Source organism: Astatotilapia calliptera, chromosome 18 (assembly GCF_900246225.1).
Source record: "Astatotilapia calliptera chromosome 18, fAstCal1.2, whole genome shotgun sequence".
In the NCBI taxonomy this organism is placed as follows: domain Eukaryota; kingdom Metazoa; phylum Chordata; class Actinopteri; order Cichliformes; family Cichlidae; genus Astatotilapia; species Astatotilapia calliptera.
Genome location: NC_039319.1, coordinates 21588728 through 21600706, shown reverse-complemented (window position 1 = coordinate 21600706; position 11979 = coordinate 21588728). Strand labels below are relative to the sequence as shown.

Here is an 11979-nt window from a genome sequence, read left to right as displayed (position 1 = left end):
TCAACCGGTTTGAGGGGGAAATAAAAAAAAAAAACCCCAAGAAACATCTGTGCTGGCCTTTACGAGAAAACTCATCCATCCACTTTGTGGTCTCTCTCTCTCTCTCTCACACACACACACACACACACACACACACACACACACACACACACACACACACACACACACACACACACACACACACACACACACCATGCCCTGCACGCATGCAACTCAAGCACACACCTGTATGTGATTATCCATGGGACTGGTTATGTTGCTGTCTTTTAAATACACAGTCAAGGCAACATGAGGTTTTCAGTAGACCTAATATTTCTTTTCAGTGTTGCAAAAAATCCCCCAAAAATTACAACCAAATTGTTTACTTGCCCAAAGGAAATGACCATCCACGCTCAGAACTGCTTTGTTAAAGACACATGCACTTAGATGGGTAAATGCAGAAAGGGCATAAACCCAGTTCTAGCTTTTTTTGCAGCGTGAGCGCTCAGTCAGTGAGAGCACATCAACCTCATTGTGACAAAACCAGTTTTATGTCACAGATTCAGTGCAAAGCTCCTACAATACACCTGGGGAAAGTTGGTGCACGTATTCGCATGGAAGTGATCGTATCGCTGCTCTGTGCCAAACATCAAACGTTCTTTGGTCTGTTGCCTTTTTAGAAGTAGGACAAAGGGAATTGAGGAAATGCGACGTTAAAGTTGTACGGTATGGTGCAAGAAAGAAAAAAAGGGCTATATTTAGAGTGGAACTCCATTTTCCTAACCCCAAAGCGTATACCCTCCTTACCACCTACTCTTTCCTGGGCCCTTTCTTCTTCTTCTAGTCACAGGCTCTAAAGGCTTTGTAAATGGGTTACCCCCATGCAGCCACCCACGCATCAGGTACAGTATCAAAACCTGGGGCATCCTGTTATGACTTCTGGTTTCCTGTTTCCTGTAAAAAATACAGCCCCCCCTCTCCTAACACACACACAAACACAGTCTTTCATGCAGCAAACAGAGCAAAACTCTGATCAGCTGCTAACACACCATTTCAAATAGATTAGTTTGAGCTCTTGTACTTGTAATCCTGTTTCAAGAATTTGGGAAAGTATTTAGTAAGACACACACACAAAAAAACAAAAACAAAAACCGAACATCACACTGCTGATTAGATTCACTGACAGAAGATTCATCCAGATTTTTAGTGGGATTTTTTTGTGTGACACAGCATCATAGCTGTAGCCAACTGAAATATATAAAGTGGTAGTATTTTGATGAAGAATTACACCTTTTGAGCAGCTGTCTTACACTATTATTCTCTTCTAATTTGTTTTTATTTCACGTATACGTCCTCTCATTTCACATGCCACAGAGAGGAAGACGTACAAGTGTCAGGGGACCACTGAAACAGCAATAACAGCAGTGTGTGTGAATGTGTGTGTGCGCTTGTGTGTGAACTGCAGGTCCCCATTTGCCAAAATAACACTGTTTGTGACACACACCATGCTGGCAGTGCACATCTCCCACCAAGATACCTGAGCATCTCTCAACAGGGGTCAGCCCCATCACTCTTAATGAGCAGAAATCATTCTACCTTCCTGCGGTGGCTCAAGCCTGCCATGCTGACTGCTCACCGACGGCGTGAATGGTTAATTGTCGTTGGCACACGCTCCCCTCCCCATTTTTCTGAGCTGTTTGCTCGTGCTGAAACTGATTTTTAGCGCCAGCATTTCTAGTGAGAGGTATCTTTCATGTTTTCAACTGCAACGGCCTTTTTAGTATCTGACGCAAGCTAAAAAAACACTGCAATGTTTGGTAAAAGCCTTCATGCTGCACTCGTTTCCTTATTTTTGTAAGAAAGAGAGAGGAGCACAATGTCATCCTGTTCTTTTTCCTGATTTTTAGCTCATCATCCCCTCCCCCTTTCTTGCAGATTGGAATTCATTAGCAATCAAAGAGCCACTGACAAACGCCCAATCTTAATTACCCTCTCATTTGCATATTTGCATATTAATGACTGCAGACTTTGCTGTTTTTATGCTGCATTAGTCCCCCTCCCGTCAACACTTAGCCACCCCGCATACTGCAACACTGTATCGTTCTCACACCTCAGTGTCTTACATTTTAATCCTGCAAGTTGACACCCAATTAAGAGAAGGCGCTTAATCAACACTAGATAGGTTTTCATTGTCCGTGCAAAATAAGAGGGAAGGAAGGGGGGATTTTTTTTTCCTTCTTCACCTGGTAGTGGCTCAGGTCAATATCAAGCTTAAGCTTTATTCAATTATGCAAACGTTAACTTGGTAGCAGAAGTGCCCTCACAATGCATCTCTCAGCCCAGATATATTTAGATATGAAGACTACTATATCTTATACTTTATTTTTTAGTATTTGTTCAGGAGGTCCTCAGTTCTATGCACCCAATATGCTTCCCCCTTCTGGTAAAACAAGTGTAAGACAGATGTGATATTTCAGTAAATGAAGCCATCATGCTTGGAAGTCACAGTGCATACCATTTATTCATCTCCAAAGCATTGTGATTTATCAAGTTTCTGAAGAATTTACCCCAAACTATGTTTTTAAACTGGTGGTGACAGGACACAAAGTCAAAATGCCCTAACGCAGGATGCACATGGCCAATCCACATCCTGTTGTTTACATTAGAGGGTATACAAAAAAAATGATAATTTGTTTAAGCTGACAATGCCCATTGAGCCATGATGGAGTTCATTCAAGGGATAAAAGCAGCCTTCTTAAAAGTAGAATCTGCCCAGGGCTGAATTTCCAGGATTTGCAAAGGAAGTCTTTTACTAAACATACGAAACCTGCAGAAGGAAAATTCAGAGATGTTTAACTTTAAAAACAAAACATAACCCTATAACGGAGAGGCAACAGAGAACAGACTATTTTTAACGTTTGTAAAAACACTTTTTTATTATTTTTGGCTTTGACATGAGGGTCATGCTGTAAAGCATGAAACATTGTGCTTCACCTCAAGACATCTCAAAATTAGTAGAAATCTCCCATGTTAAGAAAAGCAAGAAACTTCAGAAACATCTCAGATGCGCGCAACCTGTTCAGTAAAATAAGCTAATCCTTACATTTCTCAGTGTATTTGCATAACAGACATATAAAGAAACTCATAAGTATATTTTTCTGTAGACACACAAAGCCTAGCCATGATTGTAATAACTGGGATTGGCATACTTGTACTGTAATGCCGTTTTCAAACATGCACTGCAGCCCTTAATTGGACATTACCCAGTGGAGCCGCATGCAAGGGAGACCATACAGAGTAACTGGGTGAGTATCCACACTGGATTCTTTCAACATTTTCCAGTGCATGTGTGAAAACAGCGTAAGCCTCAGAGCACTTCAGAAAATTTCAGACAAGAAAGCTGGAAAACTGCATTGGATTTAGGGGGGCTGGGGATGAAATTACAAATATTGGTTATTTCTTTTGTTCTGTTTTATGAACCTTTTCAAGCAAGTCTTTTACAATTCTATACAGTATATGTACGATCTGCTGTATGTCAAAAAGCTACTGGGGGCAAAAAAATAAATTAAAAAAAATAATAGTGCATCAGTGGCCCAGATATGTGGCTTAATGAGTCAAAATCCTGAACCGAATAAATCTCTAATACTCTATGCTGTCAACACTTCCAACAATCATTTGTGTGTGTTTTTTTTAAATATCTATCCTGGGATGTGAATTATGTGATAAAATATCATAGAGCTGATTTGAAGATGAAGCTTTTACGGATCCACCTGAGGGAGGATGTGTCACACAAGGTGTATACAGTATATCTGAATGTACAGTTTTAGGCAGCAGTGTCTTCATGTTTTTACATAATGTCTGAGTGAATATACATAGCTCAATCTGCAGTGCGTGTGGGAGTGCTGGGTTGGTTCAGTCCCATTGTTTTACAAAGCCACCCAGCGAAATCCACCTCCTCTGCTTCAGACCGCTTGATAAACGTGTGGTTCTGAAAAAGCACAAATATTAACAACACACTAACTCAGCTGACTAAATATATAGTTGCTATCAAGTTAAACAGCACTGCCGGTTTAGTTGAGAAGTTTTTTACTATAAAAATGACAGTGATTTAGGCCTGTCACATATTTCACTTTGTGATAATCTGTTTAAAAAAAATAGGGAACTTAAAGTCAAACTGACACTTACCATTAACATTTTTAAGTCAGCCCTGTCTGCTGGATTTTTGATGAGACTGGACACAAAGAAGATCAAGATAATCCATCAAGTTAGTAAACATGTAATCCAATGTTATGTCACTATTACTTGTCATGCTACTTGACGCTTAACATGTGTAAGTGAGGAAAGGTGAGCAATATGTTGAGTTTTAAAATGTCCTACCACTTGGTCACAAAATCCTGAAAATCAGGGGTGAATACTCCATGGGGTAGTTTAGGCGGTGGCTGAAAGTTAAAAGAAAATGTTGTAGTATAAACAGCAGAAAGTGACTCATTCGTGATTTTACGTGGTTGACAATAAATGCTGCTTTGGATAACTTCTTATAATCTTACCTCATTGACAATGTAGTCTAGTAGTTCAAAGATAGCCATTACCGGACCGTGGCCTGGGGAAGTCAGTTTAACAAAACAAGTGAGAACTCAATCAGAAAAAAACCTTCAATTAAAAACATGGCAAACATTCCTTTGGGGCATCGAGCAATCACGGAGCTGACAGGTTCATAAATCAGAGTGTCTAATTCACTGATATCAGCAAGTTACGTGATTTCTCATGTGGAAACTTGGAGCAGTCTGCATGCAAGGTTTGCCTACTGCACTTTCAGCCAGCCACCTGAAACACACACAGATGATTGTGTAGCTTACCACTAACAGGTCTACCCGGAGGTTTGGGTCTAGGGGATGTGCTGTGGGTCTGTCCCTGTGTATCATCCAAGATCGGTCGTCCAAATATGGCCTCCAGCTCCTTAGCATCTGGAGGGGGGATGGGAAAGCGTCCAACTGACAGCTCTACAAGGGACAAGCCCATACTCCACACATCAGACTGCACAGAGTAATGAGTCCCCTGCAATCTCTCAGGCTAGACATCAAACATAAACAACACACAAAACAATCATCAGTTCTTTATTATAGTAATATGGAACTGTTGAACACTGTTCAAACAGCTGAAGCATTAATCTCAAGTTAAATATGTATCAGTGGATAAATCTCTTCATCAAAATTAGCACAAAAGAATCCTGTTATTCAAGTTACCGACCTAAAATGAGTTAAAAAGATTCTCACATTACATGAACATTGATGCGAAACAAACTTGTCCACAGGTTTCATAAACAGACCCAAACATACCGACATGTAGGATCTTGTTCCAACAAAGGAATTGGCCATTGAGTCTATGAGCTGCCCGCTCACACCAAAGTCACACAGCTTGATCTCCCCGCGTGAGTTTACCAGGATGTTTGAGGGTTTCACATCTGAGATAAAAAGGACATTTTATTACTTATAAAATTACATGAAAATGTTATCCAACTGAATCTCTATACTATGGATGTCAAACAGCCTGAGGCCCAGAATCAGCCCACCAAAGGATGCACTAAGATCCTCTGGATTAGAGCAGGGCGATATGACCGAAAATATTCATCATGATATACATTTGAAAATTTGCGATAACGATATAACTCACGATATATTTGACACTAGACAAAATACTTTACAACTCCACAACTTTATTAGTGCATAAAAAGCTCATCAATGTATTTTCACTTCAACAAGCAGCTGTTTTTTAAGTGCATTAAAGTTATATAACAATTTTACAGTGCAAATGCAAATTCCTTGCTGACAGTTTAACCAAAAGGCATTTCCAGTGGGAATTGGCCGACATATCCTCAGCATAACCATGTATAATATCCACAAAACTTAAAAAGAAGTTATACACAAACAATACGGTAATATAGAGATTGAAAATGTGACGTCACTCAGGGGTAAAATCGCAAAGAATTCTGGGAACTCGTGGCAAGAGGTACTAGCGCACGCAGGCTTTCAATTGAAATCAGTTATACAGCGATAAAAAGAAACACAAAAAATGGCAAGAAGCCGTTGTGTTATTAACTGCAATAGCCGGTCGCATGACAGCCACGGGAAGCCGACGGGTAAAGAGATCGGTTGTTATCAGATTACGTCGTTGAAGAGAAATTGTTCGAGCCATGTTTCCGAAGTAACAAAGAGGCGACTGGATTGCAGCCATTCAAAGACAAAATATAACGTCCTAGAACACTCCAGCTCACAGGTTAGTCTGTTCCAAGCATTTCCACAATGGTCAGTCTGCTGTTGTAGTTAATGCGTCATTTTTCTTAACATAATTGGTGATATAGGTTACAAGCAAGTCTGGCGTTGAACAGAAATTGTCGCGCTATGCTCCTTTGTTTATTGTGCATAAATAGTAAATTGTTCTGACACAATATTGTGTTTCGCTTCTGTTATTACCATGGTACACTGACAAAAACATATACTTTTATTCACAGGGTAAAACAGTTTTGTATCACTAATTGCCCAGTACGATTACAGCATACAATATTATTGTCACTGCTACATTTCTGTAATGCTGCCAGAAATTATTTCCACTACTAATTAATTACCATTGAGCTCAAAGGTCCTATTAATAAATGGTTAATGAATGTGTATTTATGAAGACGATTTGTGAGACTGGTAAACTTATGATACGTACGATGGTCTTTCGTTCTACACGGTGCATTTCAAGGTCCTGTACCCATCCGTCGGTAAACTGTACCTGGGCTTGTTGCTGTGACCTGAAGTTACTAAACTTCATGAGTGCATGCACTCACTCCAAGAACCGTATGATTATAAATATGAGCGTGGTGAAAGTTGGGCAGCACGCTAACGTATTTTGTCCCTCTGTGTGCTCGTAAGGGTCTAACCCTTTCACTGGTTTGATTTTTTTCCTCGTATCTTTTCTTTGACTTTTCATCAAGTCTGGCTTTGTACGGACCGGCATTGTTCTCCTTCGTTTTGTACATACCTTTTTGGGGGGCAAAGAAAAAGCAAGAATTTATTGGAACCGAAGAATGAATGTTTTGCGGTGCTGCAAATGCTTGCATTTGATGCAGGTACTTGGATTGTTTTGCCACGAGTTCCCGGCATGCAATGCGCGAAAGTCACGTGGTCTGTCAATCTCTATTATGTTGAAGCACAGTACGTATCACTCTGCGAGGCGCCTGCCTACGATAGCCGTAATGGTCCGACAATCCATCAAGCGGTGCGGGTTCGTGGCTTAGCAAAGTCGTACTAAAACATTTGATAGATTTTCGAGCGCCGTGTACCACATAAAATCGTTTCGAGGTCAGTAAAAACAACCAGAATTCATACATAAGGCACACGGGATTATAAGGGGATCTGTCGATTTTCAGAAAAATCAAAGGATTGATTTTAAGTGTGCCGTATTTTCCAAAAAACACGGTAATAACGACGGAAAGCTAGCATGCTCTACCGAAAATAGTGTTTTGTTCTGTATCTGACGGACGAAAGCCAAACCAGTTCCACCACTGAAGTTGCAGCATTTTTACAAACCAATTCTGGTTCATCCGTTTCATTCAACGATTGGCTTTCGCCCTTCTCATTCTCCATCGCCGCCATGTGCGTATGAAAACAAAGGCACTGCGCATGCGCGTTTTACCCATATTCTATCGCGATATTTCATTTTCTTATCGTTGCCCAACATTACACCGGTATTACCGTGAATGGTATGATATGGTCCAGCCCTTCTCTGGATGGCTTTGCAAAGTGTCAAAGTTGTAGTAAAATCATAAATATCCTCATTTTTTTTCAACAAGCCACACTGCTTTTCTGGGAAAAATGATGAAAGTTTTAATACCTAAATGAATCTGTATGGAAAATATTACTATCCCAACAACTTGTTTCAGTCAAAAAGAGTAAAACCCTATAGTTTAGTTCCAAAAAATGTATATAGCAAGTTTAATTTATTTTTATAATGAACGGGGTCTAGAAGGAGTTGGGAACAAACATACACGCACACAATGATCGTTATAGTAAGATGTTATTATGCAGTTCTTTTACTAATCTGGCCCACTTGAGATCAAACTAGGCTGTAAATAGAAACTGCTCCACATCCTACTTGCAGATGAAACTCATTTATTCAAGATACAATCATAAACTTAATGAAAATGCTGATACCTCTATGCATGATTTGATGTTTTTCTCTTAGGTAGGCAAGGCCTCTCAAAACCTGTTTCAAAGCGGAGAAAAATTAAGGAAGTCAATGACGCTAAACAGGCTTGATGCTACAGAAAACAATATGACAGAACTCATCCTGAACTAAGGCTACGTTCACACTGCAGGTCTTAATGCTCAATTCCGATTTTTTGATCAAATCCAATTTTTTTGTCTGCTCGTTCACGCTACAAATAAAATGCGACAGCAAACGCGCTCTACTGTGAACGCTCAAAGCGGCCCGCATGCGCAAAAGAAGATGTCACACACAACGCGCTCTGTTTAGACCCAGAGCAACAGTATTGTTTGACTGATGGCCCTTAATATAAAGACTTCGGACTTCACGTTTCCCAATTTTTGCTTTAAGTTATTTTGTTATTTACATAATAATGTAAATAACCTAATAATGATCCTTATTGCTGTTTAAGAGAGGAGCGGTGCTTCAAAGGATAGTTGCAGATTTCTGTCAGAATCTGCAGATTATACAGTACAAATAAAATGTTCACGTTGTCTTCCCAACAGTTTCACTGACATCTACACTGGATGGCCAGGAAGCGTTCGCGATGTCTTCTCTGGCGCTGATAATTGGCTTCAGTCTTGTGTCGGTGACGTAAAAGGCGGAGTTAATGCGACTTGACCGTTCAAACAGCAGTCACTTTCTAAAACATCAGATATGTATCGGATTCAGTACCACATACGAAAGTGACCCAGATCGGATTTGAAAATATCGGATTTGCGCCGTTCACACTGTCATACCATGATCGGATATGGGTCGCATAGGGTCAAAAAAAATCGGATTTGATGCGCTTTCGCCTGCAGTGTGAACGTAGCCTAAGAGTGACAAGTGTTTAGATGCACTTGTGCAAAGCAAGTATGGTTATTTTGATCCTAATCTCAATACAAATCATAACATAACTATGACAGAACGTGATTGTTTGGTTGTTTGTTTGTTTTTAAACACCTCAATTAATTAAATTAAAACACTACATTGTTTCATTAATGTCTACCACTTACTACCACATTAGAACATGACAGCAAAAAATAATATACTTACAGCAATGCTGACTTTGCCCAGAATCTCTTCAGGAATCCGCTTTGCTTCTTTCATCACCTGGTCCAGAGAGCCACCATCCTACACCAGAGAGATTACAGCAACTTATGATACGAGTGCTAAAATAACAGAAGGCAGCCTGAAGACCTTATTCAGAAAGACCCTATTCAGAAAGTAAATGAAAATGCCAACAGATTGATTCTTAAAAACAGTTACGCAAAAGTAATAACAGACCTGCGTCTGTAAGGGGCTGATGATGAAAATGAGGTGGAATTCAATTGAAGATTGAACTGAGATGTACATTGAGACTGGCAAGAATTGGCAGGATTAGGAACAAGTATATCAGATGGAGAGTGTATATCTTGGGACAAGGAAGAAGGCACTGTCAGGTGCAAAGAAGAACTCAAGGCGACTAATGTAGCCAGTGACTGGCTAGATTATTCTATCCTTTTTGTGAATACTGTAAAGAATTAACACAGTTTGTGTACCTCATTAAACCACTTCCAACAAATTACTGCTGCATATGCATACATGCATATACACTCACCCACACCCACCAGATTAATTCAATTACAAAGACATTGGGCAAAATGGATAGGGATTTTAGACAACATCATTTGATTGTTTGGGTAAAAAACACTTTTTAATCCAGTTGTCCTCTCTATAAATCTTCAGCAACAGATAAGAGAAAAGATGATATCTTTGTTGGGATCAAAACACTACTGGAATACAATTTTTTTTAATTCTTACCATGTGTTCCATGCAGATGCTGATTTCTCCATCGCTGTAAAAAGCTCCATAGAAACCCACAATGTAGGGAGAATTACACTCGTGTAGTACCTGAAGCTCTCTGATGATCTGGTTTCTTATTGCAGGTTTTATTTCTAAATGTATGAGCTAAACACAGAAGAAAGGTGTTATATTAAATGGGTATCAAAGGGTGAACACTAATACCAGAAAGATCAACTCAAGTATAAAAGACCCAGCAGCTTTTTGTTTTATAATTGCAAAAGCTCACTTTTCTGGCCATGATTATGCCTGAAGGTTTGTGGCACTCCTTGTTGACCACTCCTCCGTTGCCTGCACCCAGCTCACAGATACGATGGAAGTCATCATCTTTCAGCTCGCCAACCTTGGCCTTCTGGGTAAGGAAAGCTTCTAATCTTTTCTTTTGTTGTTCATCCAGGTCCAGCTCCTCCAGTATTTTCTTCAGCGCTTCTAAATTGGCCCTGATAAAATTAAGAGACAGTTTAGAATAACATATTTTCAAACAACTGCAAAATTTTAACTCAGCAGGTCAACTTACTCAGATGTAATCTCTGTATTCATGGAGGTGGATAATCCATCACTAGCAGGAGCAATGTTTAAGGGCACTGGTCTCTTTTTAGGAGCCATGTTTATTTGAGGGTAAAATATGAACTTGGACTGAGTGACACTTTCCTCTACAGCTACAGATGATAAGATCCTGTAATCTATATGATTTAGAAATTGCTGACAAGGTAAGGGGCCTGTGATTAGCACGTGCAACTTTGGGAGGTTAGATAATAGACAAACACTGTCTTGTAGACTAGATGCTATCTACTTGACGTTTTCTGTTTAGCTGTTACCAGGTAGGACAGTTAACCTGGCTAAACTTACTTAATTTGTGTCTTCAAATCAACGCCGGCTTAACCTGTGACTCAGCTTAAATCTAATTTACTACAAGAGCGACACATCAAATTATGAATACAAATACGGTAATATAACACCAGTCTTAGCTAGCTAGGTTAGTGTTAGATGAGTAGACGTAGCACGACAACTAGCATAATGGTCACCGCACTTGCACCAAAATGTAAATGTACAATTAATCGAGGATTAACTAGCTACAACGTAAAGGCAAAAAAAAGATTTTCAAAGCTAAAGCCATAACTATCAGCACATACACGTTAGCTAGCTATCTAACTAACTTCATCTGCTAGCTGTTGCGTGACAGCCGCACATTTCACGCGAGTCGAAAGCAAGCGGATGTTTGTTCACTTTTCTTCCGGTGACTTCCCCCTTTGTTTAAGTTAGAAACATTAGCTTAACTGGCTGTTTTATCCCAATATCTTCTTTCAGCGGGGTAGGTGTGTTATTGCTGTAGACACCGGGGTCTAGTGTCTTCAGCAGGGACGATCACGGGGGCGCGGTGCAGTCAAGACTGAGCCTTAAGTAGTCCAGAGTAGCAATCTCGCGATATTTTAGACAGCTGCGCGAGCAGCAGTATGAACCATCGACGGTATGAACGCTGACTTATATAGATACTTAATGCTTCCAACAGATACCAAAGCATACGTAAACAGATGGCCGAATGAAATGAAACTCTTTAGTAAAAAAGGAAAAATAAAAATAATTAAACAAAACCCGTAAATTAGTCTCGTTATTTGATCATTTAAATTTAATTCGATTTTTAAAAAACGTATTTTATTTTATCGCTCTACTTGTGTATTTACATTACATTTTTTAAAACGTGCAACCTTTTGTACAAAGGACTTTAGCGAATACATGCTGTGAGGGCCTTTTGTTTTGTAAAATGGGAAATAACAAAGTTGTAAAAAATATTGTAAAATAATAAAAAAAACAAAAGATTTAAAGTTCATTCTATTTGTTAACCTGCCTTCAAAGACATATGGATCTATCTTTGAAGGCACTAATAACACTTATTTCTTTAGAACACTATCCGGAATGCAGGGTTTTCAA

General features: G+C 39.5%; 1 protein-coding gene across 1 annotated transcript; it reads right to left on the bottom strand.

The window, feature by feature from the left end:
- Positions 1-2887: 2887 nt before the first annotated feature.
- Positions 2888-11487, bottom strand: map2k2b (mitogen-activated protein kinase kinase 2b). Its single transcript, XM_026150408.1, has 11 exons — positions 10568-11487; positions 10280-10490; positions 10012-10158; positions 9265-9342; positions 8175-8226; positions 5316-5440; positions 4836-5049; positions 4527-4579; positions 4357-4418; positions 4165-4210; positions 2888-3967 (listed from the first exon to the last, which is right to left on the bottom strand). Exons 1-11 carry the CDS (start codon positions 10654-10656, stop codon positions 3857-3859), a joined length of 1188 nt encoding a protein of 395 aa, XP_026006193.1. The 5' UTR covers positions 10657-11487; the 3' UTR covers positions 2888-3856.
- Between the last annotated feature and the right edge of the window lie 492 nt (positions 11488-11979).

Coding starts and splice junctions, on each gene's coding strand:
- map2k2b (XM_026150408.1), bottom strand. CDS start 10,656: ATGGCTCCTAAAAAGAGACCAGTGCCCTTAAACATTGCTCCTGCTAGT. Junction 8,227..9,264: donor TGGGCAAAGTCAGCATTGCT/GTAAGTATATTA, acceptor GCTTTGAAACAG/GTTTTGAGAGGCCTTGCCTA. Junction 4,580..4,835: donor TCCGGGTAGACCTGTTAGTG/GTAAGCTACACA, acceptor TGACTTCCCCAG/GCCACGGTCCGGTAATGGCT.